Source organism: Suncus etruscus, chromosome 6 (genome assembly GCF_024139225.1).
Source record: "Suncus etruscus isolate mSunEtr1 chromosome 6, mSunEtr1.pri.cur, whole genome shotgun sequence".
Taxonomy (NCBI): domain Eukaryota; kingdom Metazoa; phylum Chordata; class Mammalia; order Eulipotyphla; family Soricidae; genus Suncus; species Suncus etruscus.
The window spans coordinates 111,618,662-111,643,973 of NC_064853.1; the positions used below are offsets into that span (position 1 = coordinate 111,618,662).

Sequence of the window (25,312 nt, forward strand, 5' to 3'; positions counted from 1 at the left end):
AGAGTGGAACAGAACACTAATAAGAATCAAGAAAATATGAAGACAGAAATCACAAAACTCCAAACTGAAATAACATATCAACTAACAGGCCTGAAAAAAATCAGTAAACGAAGTGAATGACAAAATAGATAAGCTCTGGGATAGGGTATCAGAAGCTGAGAATAGACTTGGTGCTGTGGAAGATGAGATACATAACAATTCCATACAGCAGGAGAGATTGGAAAAAAAACTTAAAGCAAAGGAACAGACAATGGAAAAATTAGTCAAAGAATGGGAACAGATGAAAATAGAAGTCTATGATAAGATCAACAGAAACAATCTAAGAATCATTGGAGTCCCAGAGACCCAGGAAGAAAATTTCCAGGAAGAATCAACGGTCAAGAACATCATTAAAGAGAAACTTCCAGAGCTAAAGAATATATGTGATCAAATCCTGCATGCTCGAAGAGTACCAACCAAAAGAGACCCAAGAAAAACCACCCCAAGACACATCCTAGTCACAATGACAAATCCCACAGATAGAGACAGAATTCTGAAAACAGCAAGATCAAAAGGGGAAATTACATTCAAGCAAGCATCCTTGAGATTTACAGCAGACCTGTCACCAGAAACACTCAATGCCAGAAAGCAGTGGTGGGATATTGTGACAAGACTGAATGAAATGAATGCTTCACCTAGAATACTGTACCCAGCAAAACTCACTTTCCGGTTTGACGGAAGAATACATGGTTTCACAGACAAAAAACAGCTCAGAAACTTTATAGACTCAAAACCAGTCTTAAGAGAAAAACTGAAAGACCTAATTTAAAACAAGATTAATCAAAAGACACACCAAATTTCGATATAACGATGGCATTAAATACCAGGACAATTCTTTCTCTCAACGTCAATGGACTAAATGCACCAGTTAAGAGACACAGAGTGGCTAAATGGATCAAAAAACTCAATCCAACCTTCTGCTGCCTACAAGAAACGCACCTGAATAGTCAGAACAAATATAGACTCAAAATAAAAGGCTGGAGAAAAATTATCCAAGCAAACAACACCCATAAAAAAGCTGGAGTGGCCATACTAATATCAGATAATGCAAACTTTATACTCAGGAAGGTTGTAAGGGACAAAGATGGACATTTATTATTAATCAAGGGGTATGTAGAGCAGGAAGAAATAACTCTCCTAAACATATATGCACCAAATGAGGGGCCAGCAAAATATTTAAAACAACTGTTGACAAATCTGAAAAACAATATCAATAACAACACAATAATTGTGGGGGACCTCAACACTGCTTTGTCAACATTGGATAGGTCAACCAGACTGAAACCCAACAAGAATATACTAGACCTGAGGAGAGAAATGGAAGAAAGAGGCCTAGTGGATATATATAGGACACTCCATCCCCAGAAACCTGGATACACATTCTTCTCCAATGTACATGGGACATTCTCCAGGATAGACTACATGCTGGCACATAAAACATACCTCCATAAGATCAAGAGGATAGAAATTTTGCAGACTACCTTCGCTGACCACAAGGCTCTGAAATTATTTGTGAATTCCAAAGGGACTCAGAAGAAACACTTTAACACCTGGAAGTTAAACAACCTCATGCTCAATAACCAGTGGGTCTGAGATGAAATCAAGGAGGAAATAAAAAGGTTCCTGGAAACAAATGACAATAAAGACACAAACTATCAGAACTTATGGGACACAGCAAAAGCAGTACTGAGAGGAAAATTTATAGCTTTGCAAGCACACATCAGGAAGGAAGAAGGAGCTTACCTGAGTAGCTTAATGACACAGCTAATAGAACTAGAAAGTACTCAACAAAAGGACCCAAAAATAGGAAGACAGAAGGAAATAACAAAGCTGAGAGCAGAAATCAACGAAGTGGAAACCCAAAAAACAGTCCGAAAGATCAACGAAAGCAGAAGTTGGTTCTTTGAAAAAATAAACAAGATTGATAGACCACTGGCAACCCTAACAAAGAAAGAGAGAGAGAAACTTGATAACTCGTATTAGGAATGAAAAAGGAGAGATCACTACTTATATGACAGAGATTCAAAGGGTAATCAGAAACTACTTTGAAAAACTCTATGCCACTAAAAATGAGAACCTGGAAGAAATGGATAAATTCTTGGACTCTTATAATCTTCCACGGTTGAAAGAAGAGGATGTAGCATATCTAAACACCCCCATCACCATTGATGAAATAAAAATGGTAATCAAAAGTCTGCCCAAAAACAAAAGCCCAGGCCCAGATGGATTCACTAATGAATTTTATCAAACTTTCCAAGAGGAACTACTACCAATCCTGGCAAGACTCTTTCATGAAATTGAACAAGTGGAAACACTCCCAAATAGCTTTTATGAAGCCAACATCACCTTGATACCTAAACCAGACAGAGATGCTACGAAAAAAGAAAATTACAGACCAATATCGCTGATGAATGCAGATGCAAAGATCCTCAACAAAATCCTGGCAAATAGGATTCAATACCTCATTAAGAAGATCATCCACTACGATCAAGTAGGTTTCATCCCAGGAATGCAAGGATGGTTTAACATCCATAAGTCTATCAACATAATACACAACATCAACAACAAGAAAAATAAAAACCACATGATCATATCAATAGATGCAGAGAAAGCATTTGATAAGGTCCAACACCCATTCTTGATCAAAACTCTCCGCAAGATGGGAATGGAAGGAACCTTTCTCAATATAGTTAAGGCCATCTAACACAAGCCAGTGGCAAATATTATCCTCAATGGAGAAAAACTAAAAGCCTTCCCTCTAAATTCTGGCACAAGACAAGGCTGTCCTCTCTCACCACTCCTATTCAACATAGCACTGGAAGTACTTGCTGTAGCGATTAGGCAAGAAAAAGATATCAAGGGAATCCAGATAGGAAAGGAAGAAGTCAAGCTCTCACTGTTTGCAGATGACATGATGCTCTACTTAGAAAACCCTAAAGACTCTACCAAAAAGCTTCTAGAAACAATAGACTCATATAGCAAGGTGGCAGGCTACAAAATCAACACACAAAAATCAATGGCCTTTCTATACACCAATAGTAATAAGGAAGAAATGGACATTAAGAAAACAACCCCATTCACAATAGTGCCACACAAACTCAAATATCTTGGAATCAACTTGACTAAAAATGTGAAGGACCTATACAAAGAAAACTATAAAACTCTGCTCCAAGAAATAAGAGAGGACACGCGGAAATGGAAACACATACCCTGCTCATGGATTGGCAGGATTAACATCATCAAGATGGCAATACTCCCCAAGGCATTATACAGATTCAACGCTATCCCTCTAAAGATACCCATGACATTCTTCAAAGAAGTGGATCAGGCACTTTTGAAATACCCTAGAATAGCTAAAGCAGTCATTGGGAAAAAGAATATGGGAGGAATTACTTTCCCCAACTTTAAACTTTACTACAAAGCAATAGTTATCAAAACAGCATGGTATTGGAATAAGGACAGACCCTCAGATCAGTGGAATAGGCTTGAATACTCAGAAAATGTTCCCCAGACATACAATCACCTAATTTTTGATAAAGGAGCAGGAAATCCTAAATGGAGCAAAGAAAGCCTCTTCAACAAGTGGTGTTGGCACAACTGGCTAGCCACTTGCAAAAAATTAAACTTAGACCCCCAGCTAACATCATGTACGAAGGTAAAATCCAAATGGATTAAAGACCTCGATATCAGACCCCAAACCGTAAGATATATAGAACAACACATAGGCAAAACTCTCCAGGACATTGAGACTACAGGAATCTTCAAGGAGGAAACTGCACTCTCCAAGCAAGTGAAAGCAGAGATTAACAGATGGGAATATATTAAGTTGAGAAGCTTCTGCACCTCCAAGGAAATAGTGCCCAGGATACAAGAGCCACCCACTGAGTGGGAGAAACTATTCACCCAATACCCATCAGATAAGGGGCTAATCTCTAAAATATACAAGGCACTGACAGAAATTTACAAGAAAAAAACATCTAATCCCATCAAAAAATGGGGAGAAGAAATGAACAGACACTTTGACAAAGAAGAAATACAAATGGCCAAAAGACACATGAAGAAATGCTCCACATCACTAATCATCAGGGAGATGCAAATCAAAACAACAATGAGAGACCACCTCACACCACAGAGAATGGCACACATCACAAAGAATGAGAACAAACAGTGCTGGCGGGGATGTGGAGAGAAAGGAACCCTTATCCACTGCTGGTGGGAATGCCATCTAGTTCAACCTTTATGAAAAGCAATATGGAGATTCCTCCAAAAACTGGAAATTGAGCTCCCATATGATCCAGCTATACCACTCCTTGGAATATACCCTAAGAACACAAAAATACAATACAAAAACCCCTTCCTTACACCTATATTCATTGCAGCACTATTTACCATAGCAAGACTCTGGAAACAATCAAGATGCCCTTCAACAGGCTAAAGAAACTGTGGTACATATACACAATGGAATATTATGCAGCTGTCAGGAGAGATGAAGTCATGAAATTTTCCTATACATGGATGTACACAGAATCTATTATGCTGAGTGAAATAGGTCAGAGAGAGAGAGAGAGAGAAAAACGCAGAATGGTCTCACTCATCTATGGGTTTTAAGAAAAATGAAAGACATTCTTGCAATAATAACTTTCAGACACAAAAGAGAAAAGAGCTGGAAGTTCCAGCTCACCTCAGGAAGCTCACCACAAAAAGTGATGAGTTTAGTTTGAGAAATAACTACATTTTGAACTGTCCTAATATTGAGAATGTACGAGGGAAATGCAGAGCCTGTTTAGAGTACAGGCAGGGGTCGGGTGGGGAGGAGGGAGATTTGGGACATGGGTGATGGGAATGTTGCACTGGTGATGGGTGGTGTTCCTTTTATGACTGAAACACAAACACAATCATGTATGTAATCAAGGTGTTTAAATAAAAAAAAGTGTAGGTAACATTAAAAAAAATGATTCTAACATATCCAGTCATAGTCATGGATTTTTCTATTTTCTGCTTTCATTATAACAGAATTTTTTAATTTTACATATTTTTTCAGCCAAGTTTGCTGAAGAATATTTTGAAATTTTTTACATTTTTCTTAGAACCAACTTTTATCATTGCATAAATTTTCTTTGCACACAACTCTTCCTTTTCATAATATGAGAGATAGTTTTATCTGGCAATGCTCAGGATTTACAAAATTCTTACTTTTGGCTCTGTGTTTACGGATCACTCATGAAGGTGCTTTGGGGACCATATTTAGTACCAGAATTTGAACCATGGTTATCTGAATGTACTTAGACTCTGTACTATTCCTCTAGCTCAGTAACCTTTTTTTTTGTTTTTAAATGTTTGCTTGCTTGTTTGTTTTGGGGATCACACCTGGCAGTGCTCAGGGGTAATTCAGAAATTACGCCAGATGATTCTCAGGATACTAGAATTTGAACCCAGGTATGTGGTACATACAGGTAAGTACCCAGTCATTTTTCTATCTCTCTGACCTTTGTAAAACCTTATTTTAATTAATTTTAATTGGTTTTGGGGCACACCCAGCAGTGCTCAGAGGTTACTCCTGGCTCTGCACCCAGAAATCACTCCTGGCAGGCTTGGGGAAACCATCTGAGATACTGAGGATCAAACCCTAGTCAGTCATGTTCAAGACAAATGTCCTTACCACTTTTATTAATTCATGTAGCATAGCATTGCAAAAGTCAAAGCAATTTTTTTTTTTTTGGTTTATGGGTCACACCCGGCAGCACCCATGAGTTACTCCTGGCTCTATGCTCATAAATTGCTCCTGGCAGGTACGGGGGACCATATGGGATGCTGGGATTTGAACCACTGTCCTTCTGCATGCAAAGCAAACACCTTACCTTCATGCTATCTTTCTGGTCCCCAAAGCAATTCTTAAACTACAGTATATATTGAAGAGAGTAATGAAGCAAAGTTTCCTGCCTTTCACATGGATTATGCTTTCTAGATCCACCTTATTTTCCACAAATAGGAATTTTAGGGATACCTTGAAACCCAAGAGATGAGATGCTAGTTAGTGTTTGTGAATCAGCCAGCATATTTATTTATAAATATGTATTTGTATTATGAATATAAACAGCTAGAATAGCTATTTGTATTATAGCTTTAATGGTCTAAATATGTTGATAACCTCAATATTAGGATTAAGTTCTTAGTTTTTTTCTTTAATAATAACTAACATTGTCACTGCACTTACTAGCCATGACTGTTTAATATCAGGAAATTATTTATAGAGCCTATTGCATCTCCAAATGCCCATGCCCGTTTGATGTCTTTCAGGAACTTAGGAAAAAATGCCCATAGTGTCATGAAGGCAGCAGAAATTTAGCAGTATGCTATAAGTGGTAAATACATTATAAAATAATAATGATGATGATGATGTTTCAATGCAATTTTCTTGATTTAATTTCTTCCACCATGACGGAACTCAAGGTGAGTCATTGAACATGTAGTGGGAGGAGGTATACATAATTGATTCTCATAAGCTAGTAGGAGCTGGTTTTCATGTATTTTTGCATCAAGGACATGAAGAATGGTCAGAATTGGATAATGAAGAGTGACATATTGCTGGTAAGCCAAAGGCCTATCCATATTTGAGAGCATTCAGATTCAAAGTTACTGAGAAAAATAAAAATGACCTCAAAATCTCTAATTTGTGTCTCTAGTAAAGAATCCTATCCAAACTTGTTAGCCTAACATTTTATATTCCTTACTTTTCTGGTTCTTTTATATCATTCTAGCTAATTTTTTGTAGTTTGAATCTTACTCCCTATAACACAGCTGCATCTGACTTTTTGTAGGTCTCTACCTCTGTTAAGATATGCTTAATTTCCCCTAAAATAATCATCTCTGGCATATATTTTATTTTTTAATAGCCGTTCACTCGTTAACCCTGAATACTGCTTTGAACTTTACTAACAATACAGTGAGTTTTGTATTTCCACAGAATAAGTAACAAAACACATATATGTATGTATTAAACTCTCTGGTGACTTCATTTCTATGTGCTTTTTTTTTCTCACATGTTTACAAGCTCTCTTCTCACAAGATTGAAGCTAACCTTATCTTTTTATCAGATGCTTTTGTATTTTCATCCATTAGTGTAGAATCTAGCTATTAGTAGAGCTCATTAAATATTTTAATGAATGTATTAATAAGTAACTGTTTTAACAATAGTAGCCACAATAATGATAACAAATATAATAAAATGTAATCCATATGTGGCATGTGCTGTTTGACAAAAATTATTGTGAATATTTGAACTATATATAACATATAAAGCAGTTAACTCTTGAATTAACAACCTTCTTTACATTCCCATTTCATAAATGATAAAATTAAGGCCCAGAGGATGAGCAAGGCCACATATTTGTATGTCTAAGGTCACATAGGAGACTAAGTGATAGATCTGTGCTGCTTTAGATATTTTTTTACCTCTGGCCTTTTAGGACTACTCCTTAATTGATAGCAGTCTTGGGAAAACAAACACTTCCAAGTACATCTATGACTTCAGTAACTAAATGCCCTGACTGTCCTATAATTCAGGTCACTCAGGGACCATTAGCTTTCTGGATGAGGTGATTGCCATGGGGAATTTATAGAGAAAAGCAATGTGTTTAATTAAGTGGTTGTCGAAAACACCCACCCTGTATAAATGGATTCTGGCAATAGAGGTGCTTTGCTTGCTGCCAGAGTCCTGCCACAGGTCATTAACATCTTGATAGATCTGAAGTTCTTTTCAGCCCCAGTACTTTCATCCAAGGTCAGAGGCAGGTCTCATTGGGCTTTGAGCTGCTTTGTGCCCAGGGAAGTAGAAAGGACTCCATGAATGGAGTTTGCTAGTGTCAGTCAAGGCATTCAAGAAGTAGATGATTCAATCAACAATTAAATGTAAATCAAGTTGATGACAGATTCTTAGTACCTACTATGTGGCAGATACTGCATTAAACTGGAAGATAGGTAGAAGTTATAAGTAAAAAAATAAAAGAATCGGTATTAGATTTTTCCTCAAGGAAGAATTTCTCACAATGTTCATGTGGGTTATAATGCATTTTCTAATGAGAGCCTAAAGAAGAAAGAGATTATTCTAGTTGCATTAATATATAAAGACTTTATGTATACCATGTTCTTGTATGGTTCTGATGAGTAGAGAAGAGTAAAAGGCTTAACAAAGAGCCAACTGAAAAGTAAAATTACTTTTTTTATGATTTGGGGGGAAAATGAAGTGGTTCAAATCAACAGAATTTATAAAGAGAAATAATGATAACACTAAATTTAGAAAAAAAAACTAGAGAGGAAATTTCAGTTAATTACATGTAGGTTTCTCAGACCAGGAAAAAGTACTTCTCACATTTTATTCAGTTAATTTAAACATTTTCTTCTATTCTAACTTGAAAAGACTTTAGCTGCAGCAAGAAAAGAGATCTTTGCGGTAAGCATAATTGAACAGTTAAAATTTCATTCTTCCTAAGAATCAAAGATACATATAAGCAAAGATACAACTATAAGTACAGTTAATTATCTCAGGAAAACAGGAAGTTTATGAGTCCAAGTGTAGCCAGTATCATTGAAAACAGGACTAGCTTCCGGATATTTCCAATGTGACTCTCATAATGTTTTCTTCCCATTTCTGGGATTTATCTTTCAGGATATTCTATCTCTCCAATGCTAGGCCATTTAATTTGGAGTTAATGTAATCTCACAAATTGTTTAACATTCACAAAAACTAGACTTGAGATCTTTTGAAAATATTCTTTTTGGTTAAGTATGTTTTTGATGAGTCCTGAGGTTTTGAATTACTAATGAAAAGATTAAACTCTGAATAATGAGTTAAAAATAAGGGAAAGCATACAAAAATTAACGGTGCTGTGTAGAATATATAGTTTAACAAAGTTCATTTGGTTTGAAAATCTATTATCCTCAAATTCCTTATTCTTTTTTTTTTAAGTTAGTAATTGAAATATCATTCACTAAATATATACTAAAACATACCTCAGAACTCCTACTAACATAATCAGTTGTGACAAGAAAAAAATGTCTGATTAGCCTCAGCCTATCATGGGCATTCATCATCTTTGACAGGTAACTGACTTTTTAGTTGATTCTGGGAAAAGTGTAAGTGAAGTCAAACAAACAGTACAAGAAGGAAAAGGAAAAGATGGAAAGGTCTCTGAACCTGCCCAATGAATGTCTGACCTTCCTCCTTGAAAACTGTAGACAATCAACAAAGAAACCAGACACAGGTGCAAAGATCATTTAACCAATTTAAACTGAGGTGATCACTGTGTCAGGAGATGAAAAAAGTCACAGAAGGCATCAAGAGAAAGGCAATGAAAAGACATCAGAACTGGGAGAGAGGTTCCTTGCCTTCAAATCCTCCTGTGACCTCTAATAAGTGGCTGCCTTTCAACAGGTCATTCAATCTCAGGGATTTTTCATCCATAAAATAAAGTCAATAGCTCCTTCTTGCTTTCTCCTTGTGGGTCTTTTTGAGGATCAAGAGTGGTAGCAAGTGTGAAAATAATCACTCAGCATTCTACTTTATGAATCAGTACATTTCTATGTAGGAAATTAGTCCCTAGACCCCTCTGTCTCAACATTCATTTCTCTCTCAAGATGTCACTCCTCATATCAAAGTACATATTAAAATATTTAGATTTTTTTTGAGGAATCTTTCTAAATCGAGATGACACAAAGTGAGCATTTCTATTTACTGTAGAAGTCCAAAAAACAGGGACAGGAGCCATAGCACAGTGGTAAAGCATTTGTCTTTCACGAGGCTGACCCAGGATGGACCTGAGTTTGATCCATGGCATCCTATATAGTTCCCCAAGCCAGGAGCTATTTCTGAGCACATAGCTAGAAAGTAACCCTGAGCATCACAGGGTGTGGTTCCCAACCTTAAAAAAAAAAAAAAAAAAAAAAAAAAACAAAAAAAAAAAAGAAGTCCAAGAAACTGAATTCTGAGTTTATCCAATGTGTTTATCATAGAGAACTCAGAAGTTCTAGTTTTATAAAGGGGAAATCTCAGTATAAGAAAGGGGATTATTTAACAATGTATAAATGTGGAGGATGTAGTTAGCAAAGTATGATTGATGTCCAATCTCTACAGCTTTGATGGTCTGTGTCTTGATTTCCTCATTTATAAACTCAAGGTAGCATTCCTACCTGAAAGCTGCTATGAATATTGATTAAAATAGGAATATTACTTTCAAACACTTATCTTAAGGTATCTGTAGAAAAATAACTTATTATATTTTTCAAAACAAAATGAATGGGGGCTGAAGCAATAGCACAGCAGGTAGGACAATTGCCTTGCATGCGGCTGACCCAGGTTCAATTCCCAGCATGATTTCTAAGTGCAGGAGTAATTCTTGAGCACCACTGTATGACCCTCTCCCACACACACCAAATAAATGGGTGTATCTTTTTATCTTTTTAATAATTGAGTCCTATTCTGATAGAACTCTCCTAGTGCTTCAATTTTATATAATTATACATATAAGTTATGTAATTTATACCTATAATCCATTAGATGCATAAACACTGAAATATATATATGTATATAAAAACTTGGAAATCTGTGAATCCATTGACTGAATACAAATTTCCAAAAAGAAATAAATAATGGAGCAACTTTATAAAAAAGTATAGATTCGACAGAAATAAAAGGAAAAGCTGAAAAAAAAGTAACATTTAGAGAAGAACATCGAAGTCATAGTTTGTAAAATACAAACATAATAGAACAGACATGGGAAACACTTGTCAAAACACTTTATTTAATTTAGGTGTCGAATAAATATCACCTGTTATTCTACCTAGTTGATAAAATTGGGGGGGAATATTAGAATTGAATTTATCAAAAATTAACCTGGGGTGGAGAGACAGCATGAAGGTAGGGCATTTGCCTCGCATGCAGAAGGACGGTGGTTCGAATTCCGGCATCCCATATGGTCCCCTGAGCCTGCCAGGAGTGATTTCTGAGCATAGAGCCAGGAGTAACCCCTGAGCACTTCTAGGTGTGACCCAAAAACCAAAAAAAAAAAAAATTAACATGAAGTATATTTTCCTAGCTACATTTCTTTCAAGGATAGTAAATCTCTAATAGCTAGATTAAAAAAACATATTAAAATAATTCACTTTTTTAATAAAAATAGAAATTACTAAAGTTTACACAGCTACACTGATAGTATGAAATGCTATAGATTTCAAACTCAAGTTTTTCTAATTTACAGTTAAGTTTCTCTATAATATTAGGCTATATCTTTCACTTCATTCTGCCATATCTATGTATTTGAATTATATAGGAAATAGAATCTTGTGTATTTATGCTACCAAAGTTCTAAGATAAAAATCTAAATAGGTTGAGGGGAAGTAGGCAATAAAAAGTATTATAAGTATTTTTCACAAAGCTGAAGAGTTACAGTTACTTGATCCCAGTTGTGAAGGGCAAGTCTTCTTCGCCACCACTTACATTTATATGGGTAGAGGAAAACTCTAATCTCCTCCTGTCTTATACAAAGATAGCTTGAGTACTTTCAGTAGAAGAGCCACTTTATTGCTATCATAGCACACTTTCTGAGACTATGTGTCATGTCAAGATGCTCCCTTGATACTGGCTTAATGGATCACTTTGAAAGTACACATGATTGCAAAAAGAAGTACTTTCCTAGAAGGGCCAGATGCGACAGTGAGAGAAGCATTTAGATAACAGCTATCTTGTATTTGTAGTTGTAGATGCATATACAACTCCAACGAGGCTGGACTAGAGACTTGGAACCTAAAAGGGGTCTCTGTAGGGTCTCCTTGGTAGTTTAAACTATGGATAGTTTAAAATAATGGATCTAATTGTAGTTGTTAATTGCATATTTCTACTTTTTGACCTCTATTTCTTCATTTCCTCTAAGTTTCTTCAGATAAATCTTTCTAATTTTACTGAATAATACATACATAGGTATAAATTTAGACTATCACAAGGAGTTCATCTAAATTAATTAACATTTCTTTGGGAAATGTTTCTTTTTACTGACTAAACTGACAATTTGTACTCTTCTATAGAAGACAAGGCTATAAGAAAATAAAGCACATTAAAATGATTGATCCTTTTGAAAAACTGATTTTATGACTGTTGTGTAAAACTAACAACTTCAGGCCAGGAATATGGCTCTATGTTGGAATATATGCCTTGTATGTGTATATTTCTAAGTTATATCTCTAGATCACAGAGTAAGACAAAAATATAACAGTTCCAGGTGATCTATGGATATGTTCAAGACAGTTTACCCCAAAAAACATGTTCAATAAATTCTGTAAAATGTTAATGACAAAATCAATGGGAGGATTAAGTGAGACTGTGTGCAAAGTTTCCTCAAGAGCGTTTGTCATATGATAGTTTTTCTAAAGCAGTAATCATGCTCTTCTAATCCTGGAAGGTAGCACAGTTGTTGACCTATTGGTTTCTTAGAGAAAATCTGTAGAGTTACCCTGGATTTCTTCCTCATATATGACTCAACAGAAAGATACACAATGACCAATTATGTTAGTCATCAACATATTAACTCTCAGTACCAAAAATACTGTTTATTGAATACTCAGTGATAAATAGCAGAATTCTCTTAGTCCTTTTTTATTTATTTATTTTTAATGTGTGCCATGTTATCCACATGGATAGCGCTATAAGTGTACAGCACAGAGAAAAGACTTTAAAAATTTTTTTCTAACTTGGGCTGGAGTTCAAAAATGTAAATAAAAAAACAGCCAGTAGTGGCCCAGCCAAGAACCTCTGCAACTTTGCCACCACTGCCTTTATTGACCTTTCTTTGGAAACCTAGCCAAAGTTCACCTATTTCTCAGTGACTTTCTGTTTAGATATAAAATAGTTTTAAGGTACTGTAAGAAAAGTTCCTTAATATTTTATGTACAAAGTCACAATCATTGACACAGCACCCTTTTAAGTTCATCTGCATTAATAATATATTCATACTTCTTAAATTTATACAAAGCAAATCAACGAAGCACTACATCAAGATTCCATTTGTAGCATTTGCTGATTTCCATTGTAGAATAGGTGCCACCAGAATCATTTTCAATCTACCAAAGTTATATCCTTTAATGCACAGTTGAGAAGACACACACACACACACACACATATATAATTGCCATGAACAGCACCAAGAGTACACATACACCCAAATTAAGTAGGTTCATGTATTGAAGTCAATTACTTTGATTTTAAATTTACTCTGGTGTAAATTTATATAATTGAATTTTTAAAACTGAGAATTGACTCACAAATAACTCCTTCATAGCAGTGTGAATCTACTTCAGCATATTGTTTGTAATTCTCACTAATTCTGTACAAGTATCTAACTTATTACCCAGTCCTCCATCCAGTCATTGGTCTTTCACATTTCAAACAAAGTCACAAACCATCTTCACCAATATTTTATTAAATAAAACTTTGATATGGCAAAATCACTCTGTGGAAAAACTAGCACAAGGCTCTTTATACTAAATTTATATTATCTTTATCTACAACAATATTAATATATTTGCATATAATAGGTTGACCCAGACTTCCATTGGGGACATGCAGTGTATGTGCATTCTTTTAACTTTATAAAGTATAAATTGTCTTAAAGTATAAAGTATAATTGTCTTAATTCAATTTATACCTGTCCCCAATGGCTTGGATAAGAGATAATAGATATTCTTGTGATCTTCATAAAATATAAATAAAGTCCCCCTTTCTTAATCATAATATCTTCTCATTACCTCTGAGATAGATTCTAAGCTCTTATATATAACACATATAAAATAGTAATCACACAACCTATATGTTTTTGTTGTCATTTGGGGATGATACACCTTGCTATGCACAGGGATTTCTCCTTTGCACTGAGGCATCAAATTTCTGACAATACTCAGGGAACCATATGTAGTGTCTATTATCAGTGTCAAGACTATGTGCAAGGCAAGTACTTTAACCCCTGTACTATTTCTTTGGTCTCAAATATATCAAGGTTATTGTAAAAATAAAACAAGTTCATCACTAGGAAGATTTTTTGAAGGGGATTTTACTCTCATCAGTTTGATAGCAAAAATAGTTGACTCAAAGCTGAGTAATTGAGGCTTTTATTTTTATTTAGGTTCTGAGACCACATCAGAGAAGCTCATGCCTTATTCCTAGTTCTGTACTAAAGAATTACTCCTGACAGAGTTTCGGGGACCACACAGAGTGCTTGGGATTGAACCCAGGCTGGCCACATGCAAGATTAGCACCCAAACCACTTGTTCTACAACTCTAACCACATTGAAGCATATTTTTTAACTATTGGGTGAATAGCAGGTGGGGTAGGAGATGGTCATCCTCTAAAAGGAGCTTAAAGTTGGTGTGAAGTTGACAGAAATAATGCCATTTCTGTCACATACACAATGCTCAACTTGAAAACTCTGACATGGCTGGTAGGATTGGGAAGAGTTACTTTTAACTAATAAGAACTAGGTGGATGATTGATTCTCTGTTCAGTATGAAAGAAGAAAGGAGCAAGAGTAATCCCAAGAATTCATCATTCTGCATCAGTATTTTTATATTTGCTTTTTTGTTGTTGTTTTGTTTTCTTTTGCTATTGCTATTGGACTGGAGTGAGGAGGTGTTTTTATTTAATTTATTTTTGCTGTTATCATTTTGCCTTTTTCTACTCTGTAGCAATCATCTTTATTGAAAAAAAAAAACAAGTGAGCAAAAGATTTGAGTGTGATCTAAAATCTTTACATTTTCTTTCTTAGGCCAAGAGTCTTCCATCTTCTGCTTTAACAGTCACAGTGACTGGAAGCCTATTTATTTAATCTAAGGGTCTGAATCATCTCCTTTACAAATGCCAATTATTTCCATGACAAAAACAAAACAAAAACAGTATAAGCCAACTGAAAGGTTTAAAAAACAAACAAAGAAATTAAATAGGCAAATTACTATTAGAGTAAAAATAACAGGGACCAATAATTTTGGGATGTAATTAGGAAATGAAGTAAAAAGATTTGACAAAAATGAAGACTCAAAATCAAACACAAAACCTGTTAGTTAGAGTAAAGATAAGGAATGTAAGTGTAAATGAATAAAAGTCAATAACAATCAAGAATCTAAGACTGAATGAAATTCTATGTGCATAATATGCATCTCTGTTTTTAATATGAATTTGTATTACAATGCAGAAAAAAGTAGAAAGTTAGTTTCCAGTTAGTCCTTACCTGTAGACTCTGAAAATGTCCTATTATGTTATAATAGTTTCTTATTATGCAAAATCCAGCCCTTTTGGTTGTGACTATTCCTATTTATGTGAAAATTGCTTTTTTTTGGGGGGGGGCACACCTGGTGATGCTGAGAGGTTACTCCTGGATATGCGCTCAGAAATCCCTCCTGACTTGGGGGACCATATGGGATGCTGGGGATCAAACTGTGGTGTGTCCCAGGTTAGCCATGTGCAAGGCAAATGCCCTACTGCTTGTGCCACTGCTCAGGCCTGAAAATTGCTTTTTTTAACCAACTATCCTAATAGAGATTAATCAAGCTTTGAGTAATGCCAAAGCAGACCACAATCTAATTTATGTTTGAACAATTGGCATCTAATCACTTAATTTTTTTATCCCTATCAAAATTTTATACTAATAGAACCAAACAATTGAAATCTATAAATAAAATAAAATAAAAGATTGGATCTAATATTTGGGGATCTAAAAATTACAACTGGATCATGAAAAAATACATTTGTACATTATAAGTCAGAAATATATTAAACAAAATATGAGCATATGTTTTTCTTATGTGGCCTTTAGAGTTTATGTAGATTTGTGTCTTAATCAAGACAAGTTTCCATATCCACAGGCAAATTTTGCTTAATGGGAAGTAAGTGAAGAGTAGAAAATAAAATATAGTTTGGTGAAAGTAAAAGATTGAAAAGCTCAAAATATAGATTTTTTCCTTTCTATTAGTAGTAATCCAGATAAGTAAGATAAAAATAACTCAAAATTTATAAAATAAAGTAATTTTTTTTTGGTTTTTCGGCCACACCCAGCGTTGCTCAGGGGTTATTCCTGGCTGTCTGCTCAGAAATAGCTCCTGGCAGGCACGGGGGACCATATGGGAAACCGGGATTCGAACCAACCACCTTTGGTCCTGGATCGGCTGCTTGCAAGGCAAACGCCGCTGTGCTATCTCTCCGGGCCCATAAAGTAATATTTTAACCAACAATTTCACTAGTGAACACAGGAAGGGCACTAAGATATATTGAAAATCTATTATGTATTGAAGACTTTGCCAAGACTTTTATAATGTTAGTTTTGTTAGTTCTCTTGGCAACTATTTAGATTATATTCTTATTGTCTCAATTATAGATTAAGAAACAAATGCATAAAATCTTTCAGACTGATTTTAAAATGCATTTTAAAAATAGTTTTACTGACTCTGTTTTACAATCCTATCAATATCAGGATTTTATGCATTCAAAATTCAAACTACACATCCCCAACAGAATGTCTACTTTCCCCCACCATTTTCTCAGGATTTCCCCCCTAAAGTTTACCCATCTCTGCATCATTGTAAGCTTGATCTGTAGATCTAAGATTTTGTTGCTTTGGACCACTTGTTATTCCCTTACTGTTCTTCTTATTGCTGCCCACATATGCATTTTTACTTAATTCTTGGAAGTCATTTGTAGAATTAATACAATAAAACCATCAGCCACAGATTCACATGATCTGACTCTATAGTCTATTGGTTGAGAGATGTGTACAGCTGTGTTATGGTTAAATATGATTAAATTATAGCTAAATAAATATGTTTATTTCCAGAAATGTATCAGAAATTAGTCAGTAAGAATATATTGTACTCAGGAGTAAAAGATTAAATAAGCTTTCATTCAAGGTATAGGAATTTCTGAGTTTTTCTGCTGGAATCAGATGCCAAATTAGAAAATTTGATCAAATTATCTATTCTAAATGAAGTTTTGATTATATTATCCATTTAATATTAAAGTTCTATAACATAAAAGGGATCCATTTATTTATTCTTTAAATACTTTACTTACCATTGACAAAACCAAAACAGTTCTAGTAATATTTAAGTGAGTAAAGAAAAGCTCATACAGATACCAGTCATTGAACAGAATGTAGTTAACCATTGTCACAGTGGTATTTGCAATGAAAACTCTTCCAGTTGAAAGTCTTATGGTTGAATAGAGTCAGTTACTAAAGTACTAAGGACTTAAACGTAATAGGCAGTAGGAAACTTTATTCTATAACTCAAAAAACCCAATCAAGTGTCTTACATTGCAAGTCAAAGAATTATCTCATAGTTCCATCTCCTTTTTATTTATAGCTGAATCAAACAAACAGAAAAAATCAGGGTTCCCCTGCCCTTTACTTAGATAAACTACTCACTCAGTCAAGAGCCAGAAACTTTGAATGTTCTCTCCAAAAGTCTCAGCTATGTGGCTTTTCAAGTCCTCCAGGGCAGTCTCAATTGTGCCTGGCTGAGTAAGAAAAAGAAAACATCTAGTTTAGAGAAAATTGCATCATTTCTATGCTTATGAGAAATTTGTATATCCAAGAAGCTCCTCCAGAAACCTGTTTAATGAAGATAGTTCATATAGATAGTTTATTTTGTTCTAGTCCTTTTCTGCAGGTGATTTATTTGTAAACTCTAAATTTACTAAATTTACTATTTACTAAATTTCTCCCCTTGGATAGGTCAAATGTGATCCAAATGCTATCTTTCACAATCTTACTCACAGTTGTCCAGAGATATGGCTAAGTGGTAGAGTGCCCACTAGGAGACTTGAGTTATCAAATGCAATTCTAGGATGGAACTGCCATTTGTGACCCTTAACAGCAAAAGTTGCAATTTCTCAAGCACAACAGCCAATTACACAAGCACAGCAACAAATAAGCTTAATTCTCAGTCATCACTACCAAAGGAAAGGGAAAGGAGAAAACATGTATCAAATATTCCAGAAATTTTCAAAACTTCAGTTTTCTGACCAAATGAAGTTCAAAGTATATATCAATTTAATGCATTTTAAAATCCAGTGTTGTATTCTTTAATAAGCATATGACAGTAAAACAGTAAAGTGAAAGCAACTTTCAAAGCTGACTATAAAGTGTAGCCACCTCTAGCAATACATATTTTTTTGATCACTGCCGTACCTTTTTCTTTGGTCTCTAAATTCCTACTTCTAATTCTACCTCGAGCTTAAATAGTAAAGATTCTCATTCTAATAAGAAATATATAGCTTTATAAATTTTATCTCATTGGTTTGTAAACGTTAGTGTATATCAGACTCACTGGAAGCGTGTTTTCAGAGACAGATTTATGGAGCTAGAGAGTTACTCAATGAGCTGAACACATGCTATGCAGGATGCTCAGAGTTGATCCCTGACACCATGTGGCCCTCCTGAACACCACTTGGTGCCATACCTGACTACAGTCAGTAGTAATTCCTTCCTATCACCTGCTGAGTATTCCAACAGCTGCCCTCAAAATAACAAAACAAAACAAAATAAAGAAACCCACAGCAATCAGACACACTGTCAGAAATTCTACAGAATTCTGTACACTAAGAATTTCTGTTCCACTATATCTAGAAGTTTCACTCTAACCAGATCATAAATGAAACACTTGGTGAACAATCGTGCTCTAGTAAATTAGTCTCAGCCTTGACCACACATCAAATTACCAGACATAACAGAGGGGCTTTAAAATAAATCTCTATCCCAAGACTGCACATCACATCAATTACACCATATGACAAGTTCAGTAACTGGAACCCACATATCAGCTAATCAAGGCTTTTTAAAGCATTCCAGATCACTCCAATGTGTGGCCATGGTTGAGAATCACAATTCAAGGTTAATTTGGCCTAAGCCATTTATTTCATTTGTTAGGTGCTATAGTAGCTTTGCCGGAAAGCAACTTGCCAAGTTCACTTAACTAAGAGGTAGCTGAGACAAACCAGAAAACTCAGAACCTTCATTTTCAGTCCCATAATTCAGTGCTGCTCTCATCCTTAAACAGTGGTTCACTGAAAATAAATTTCCAATTCTGTCAGCATTTCTGTATAATAAGACTTCTCTGCCAAACACCTAACCTTTATTTAGAAACATATCTAATCCTCTAAGCATGAGCTTCCTCTATCAAAAATGAAAATCAGAAACTCGAGCCCGATTAGGACCCTTTTTTTCCAGGTAAGGTGGTGAAAGGTTTTTGTTTGCCTGTTTTACCACTTGAGACTAAAAGCCAAATAATTTGACCAGAGACTAAAAAAAAAAAAAAACGTGAGAATCCATTTATGAAAAACAAGAAAAGAATAAAATTCGGGGCCGGTGAGGTGGCACTAGAGGTAAGGTGTCTGCCTTGCAAGCGCTAGCCAAGGAAGGACCACGGTTTGATTCCCCCGGCGTCCCATATGGTCCCCCCAAGCCCGGGGCAATTTCTGAGCACTTAGCCAGGAGTAACCCCTGAGCATCAAACGGGTGTGGCCCATAAAACAAACAAAAAAAAAAGAATGAAATTCCTTTATATGGAGTAGGATTAAACAGCTCAGTTTCTCTTCCCTATCCCTCTTTCTTACCCATGTCAACATCACCGAGAAAATGCCAAGATAATAATTCCTGAACAGATGAGTTCATATGGCATATCTATTATAACCTTTTTTCAATTATTTAACATTTATTTGCTTGCATTTCTTTATATATGAAACAGTTAAGAAAACTGCACCAAAGTTTTCAGAACCAAGTTGATGATTAAAACCTCATGCAAATCACACAACTCTTACACCAAGATATTTTGTGTCTATCTTTTTGACAAATTTCCAGTTGCATTGGATGATCAGCCAATGAACTGAAGTATTCATAACTTTTTGTCATCCTCTGATGCTGATGAAAGAGTAGTCAGAAAGCTATGTGACAACCTATGATTGCTGAAACCTGTACAATATGGAATTTCTAAATTCCAGAATATTAATTAAATAGAACTTGAGTTCCTTCTGATAATGGAGAGGATATTGCAACCTTGTATTCCATGGTACCTGCCAGCAAAACTGTACTACCCTGGAGGGAAAGTACCTATGATCCCATAGCAATTCTTTCTCAACAGAACTTATTATTTCCAGGGTGTGCTGATCAAAGTTTAAAACAAAACAAAACAATACTGTCTTTATTGCCATAGTACTTTTTCATCTCTCTTCCTATATTCACATAATTCCTGCTTCAGTTAATATAACTTGGTAGTGAAACTATTAATTTTAGAAGAAAAAGATTAAATGTGAAGATAGAGAATAATAAAATAATCCTAAAATAGCCATTTTGTTATATGCCTTTATAAAGCCAGGCACTTCGCCAAAAGTATGCAAAGATGAATATAATACTGTATATTTTTAACTTATATTTCCTTTGGAATACAATAGCAAAAGCTATCAAAGTGATGTAACGTTTGATCCACAATGTTGTTGTGCTACAGATATTCTTGCTTGTGTACAAAATAGCATATGTATAGTCTTTACAGCCTGTTTGTTAGCAAAAAAAATTTGCCTCTTTATTTTACTTTCAAGCAAAACTTGATCAAACTCTATGGAATAGTTGTGCATTATCCTCCAATAAAGTACTTTCTTTCTCTTTGTGATTTAATTTTTTTTCTTTTTAAATTTAAATTATTTTTAATTTCATTTTATTTTTTAATTTCATTTTTCTATTTTTCTAAATTTTATTTGTAATTTAAATTTTATAATAAATTAATTTGACCATTTAGTATGTAATGAAATAATGTATATGAACACATCAACACTTCATAACTTGTATGACTAATTATTGTTGGAAACAACAAGTCTTAAAACCACTTCTGTACTCACTGTGACTCACATTGCCATCTTGTCATTCGATATACTGATGAATTTATTTGTTACATGGATAAGATTTTATGATAACGCGCTGTAGAGCGGTAACAAGAACATTTGGTAGTGTTCAACAATAAAAGACTTTATTGTCATCAAATAACAGGGAAAGTGTGGTTCTATGACTAGGGGTCAAATTATTACTTTCATAGGACAATAAGTTTTTTATAAGCCTAAATTAATAGGAAATGGTGATGAAATAATGTGTGCTCAACAAGTGATATAAGTGATATTATATGGCTTAAAAGATAATACACATTACTTCTTTTTTCTTTTTTTTTTTTCTTATTTTTCTTTTTTTTTCCTTTTTGGCCTTGGGGCCACACCTGGAAACGCTCAGCGGTTACTCCTGGCTCTGCACTCAAAAATCAACTGGCAGGCTTGGAAAATTATATGGAAAGCCCAGGATAGATCTCAGGTCGACCACATGCAAGGTAAACACCCTACCCACTGTACTACCAATTCAGTTCCTATATACATTATTTCTAATTTTAAATTTAAATGCAAAAATCACTGGGGAGAATCCATGTGTATAAATCACTACATAGAAAAATGGGCAGTACTGTGTTAAATAGTCCATAATTATGTCTCTTCAGTTAAAACAAATTTATTAAGGAATTTCATAAATTATGTTTATTTTCTCACATCTTCTTAAGTAAAATGGGCACAAGAAAATCATTATAGTCCTATCCTTTGTTATTTTTTGTTTCTTTTTGTCTCAAATCCCAATGATACTCAGGTTACTTGCAGTTCAGTGCTCAAGGGTTGATCTCAGTGGTACTTAGGATAACATGTGGTGACAGAGATCAAACCAAAGCCCCCTACACATAAACCTGGGTTTTTTTTGTTTTTGTTTTGTTTTGTTTTGTTTTGTTTTGTTTTTTACAAGTTTTTGTAGTATTTATTTGTCAGGAATATAAAACTAGTAGTTTGAGTTAGTTGGCAAATAGTACCAAAGTCATACAGTAAGTGTACTTTTTTTCCCTCTATGAGTTCTTTTTTTTTTTTTTAATAATATCTTTAAGCACCATGAATACAAGCATGTTTGTACTTGGGTTTCAGTAACAAAAACATACACACACACCCTTCACCAGTGCAACCTTCCCACCAGCAGTGCCACCCATACCCTCCTCCATCACCCCCTGCCTGTATCCAAGATAGCCATTCTACTTTTCTCATTCACTACCATTGTCATGATAGTTGTTGGTGTAGTTATTTCTCTAACTGCACTCATCATTCTTTGTCGTGAGTTGGACCTTCCAGTCCTTATCTCTATTGTCTCAGGCTATTATTACAATGATGTCTTTTTTTTTTAAACTTACATGAGTGAGACTATTCTGTGTCTATCTCTCTCTCTCTCTCTCTCTCTCTCTCTCTCTCTCTCTCTGACTTATTTCACTCAGCATAAAAATTTACATGTCCATCATGTATAGGAAAAGTTCATGACTTACAAACCTGGCTTATTTAATTGGACTAACTCACCAGTCCTCCTATACTTATTTTCCCCTATGCCCTGAACTTTTAACTAGACAATGAGTGCAGGAGCACTACAGAAAGGATTGTTCCTTCAGATTCAGATATGTTAAAATCTGTACTGGGTCTTATGGCTGAATAGGATTCTCTTTGTGTAACATAAATAAGGTCAGAAAACTTGTTCTAAATTTTATGTGATTAGAAATGCCCCCCTGCCCAAGCTGGGCTTTTCCTGAAAATGAAGGAAATATGTCTTATTTCTTTATTCTTAAATATATGCATGGGGGTGTCTTCATTAAATCTTCAAGGGATTTCAGTGTAAGGAATAGAATTAAGAGCTCTTCTGTACAGTGAGACGTATAATTTCTTGATCATAAAGAAGCTCACAAAGACAATAACAATGCAACTAATATATTTAGTTGTTCTCAATGCAAGAGCAAGACACAGGGAACCCTATAGTAGGGGAAAAGGAAAGGGAGAGGGTATGAAAGCCAAATTAGTGTCATGAAAGCAATGATATCTTATTACACAATGGGAAGTCCCAAACCTGCTTATTAAAGTCTCCTTGCTCACAATAGAACACGGGCTATAAAAAGGCCATGGGGAACCATTAATTAAATATTAAAAGATCAAATAGTTTTAGTCCCTTTGGTTTGTATGCAATTTACATTCTCAAGTATAAATTTAGAGATAATTCCCCATCCCTAATCACTTTCAACTTTCTGATAAGGTATCTGCAAATATAGAGTCCTACAGGGAGTTTAAAAATATCTTTCCCCATGTAGATCAGGCATTGTTCCTTTCATAAGAAGTTGCTTTTGAATATCAGTCTCCACAACCAAAGTGATTATCATAATATACCTCGAATTATTAGCCTTCAGGGGTACTTTTGTTCCAAGAAGGCACAAGGACCTTTTTAGATATGTCTAAGCAATAATAGCATATGAACTAAAACAGGAGGAAAAGGTTACAAGCAGACTGATAGCTAATGGTTCAGACCTTCATTGCTATTATTTCCCATTAATGATCTAAGTTCAGAGCCAATTAAGGGGGTGGTAAAAAGTATCAGGAATCTTGGCTATCAGTTCCTGTCATGATTTTAATTTTCAGGATAATAAAATTACATAGTCTTTGCATGTCTCAGAGATGGCCTAGATTACATAACTTTTAAGGTGTCTAGCATTCAGAAATGGAACTGCTATGCTGTGTCATCAGAACACAATATATTGAATAAATATCAGGTAGCAAACTTGAGAGAGGAAAGTAACAAGTCAGAACGACCCATAATAAACATAATTAGGTTGAAGGTGAGAATTTTGTTAATATCTTGTACTCAAAAATGTGAATGCATCTCGTACAAATAAAATGCATGAAGTTATACATCAGTCATGCACAATGCTGAAAATCTTTATTTTTCCTGAATTCATTTCTTCTTCCAAAAACATTATATATTTGTAAGTAAACACTCAAGTACTTTATCTTCCATTAAAATTAATTATTAGATAGCAACTCCTGAAACAATGGGTGCCACCCTATCACTTTAAGCTAAAGAATAACTTCCATTTCTCAGTTAAAAGTTATGTATAACATACAAAATATCCACAAAAAGTCAATCAATTTGAATTTCATAGACAGTATAGCATATTGTAGGATGTTAATGGGCTGGAAAGAGGTATTATAAATTGATACTGATTGATATAAGAAATATGTAGATAAAAATATTACAGGTTTCACAACAAATTATACATGAAGACAATTTAAAAGAATATGCACCAAAATGTATAAAGCACATTCACTATTCTGTGATTATCTTTGAACAGTGTGATTATGGTGATTTCTAACTTGCTCATCTTTTCTTTCTCTTTTTTGGATAAGTCATTTATAAAATCACTTTAAAATTTTCTAATAAAACTAAGTCTCTGGCCATAGTTTCTTAACTCTTCTGAATTCACAACATATCTGCTTTAAAAAGACTATTTTGTAATAAGTTTATTTTAATTGTTAGATGAAAGTATAGAGCTGAAACTTGTGGAACTTTGCTTCTAAAGCCTAGCTTTTCCACTTACTAGAATCTTGGATAAAGTGGTGTTCAATAAATAATTAGTGAGACCTAATTAAGGCCATTTCTGGACATGAAGTTATTTATATATGGCACTTAAAGAGTGACTTGTGTACAGAGAGTATCAGACTTGCCAGTGACCTTAATGTAAATGCAGAATTTAAGACTCATCCTACCTAGACCAACAAAACCAGATCAACATTATAACAAAACTAACCAGTACTGACAGAAATTCTGTCTTAGATTATCAATAGATGGCATTTTATCTCTTAAAAGTAGGTAATACACAACCAAAAAAAAACAAACAAAAAAAAAAAAACAAAAAAAAAACGTTCTGTTCTGGTGGTGCTTAGCGTTCGCGTTGAAACTCTTAATAGATATTTGACACTGCATTTCGTAGGGGTCGAGTGTTTCACCTTCTTTTTCTCCTTCGCCTCTCAAATCGATGACGAGAGCCTCTAGAAGAATTTTGCTTATTTCCGGCGTATTAGACTTTTACCCCAGTTTATCACTTTTCTCCTCTTCAAACAAAACCACATAACTTGAACTACCTTCTCCTGCCTCCTAACTAGAGGGGGAAATAAAGGAGGCATCAGGACCAAACAGGTGTAAGACTACGAAGTAATAGGATAGGTACAGAGGGGACCACATATCCTAGCAGCCCTAGGGGTGAGGGAAGAGGATATGGGAGGTAGGACAAAAAGGGAGGAGTAGGGAAGACAAACCGGTGATGGGAATCCCCTTTGATCTTATGTAAATATGTAACTAAGATATTATTGTCAAC

General features: G+C 34.8%; 1 protein-coding gene across 1 annotated transcript in view; it reads right to left on the bottom strand.

The window, feature by feature from the left end:
* The window catches only part of TPRG1 (tumor protein p63 regulated 1), a 137,212-nt gene that overhangs the window by 106,603 nt on the left and 5,297 nt on the right, over nucleotides 1–25,312 (bottom strand). The window contains exon 2 of the mRNA XM_049775997.1: nucleotides 17,491–17,582. Coding sequence (XP_049631954.1) covers nucleotides 17,491–17,582 — 92 coding nt within the window. The remainder of the gene's footprint in view (nucleotides 1–17,490; nucleotides 17,583–25,312) is intronic.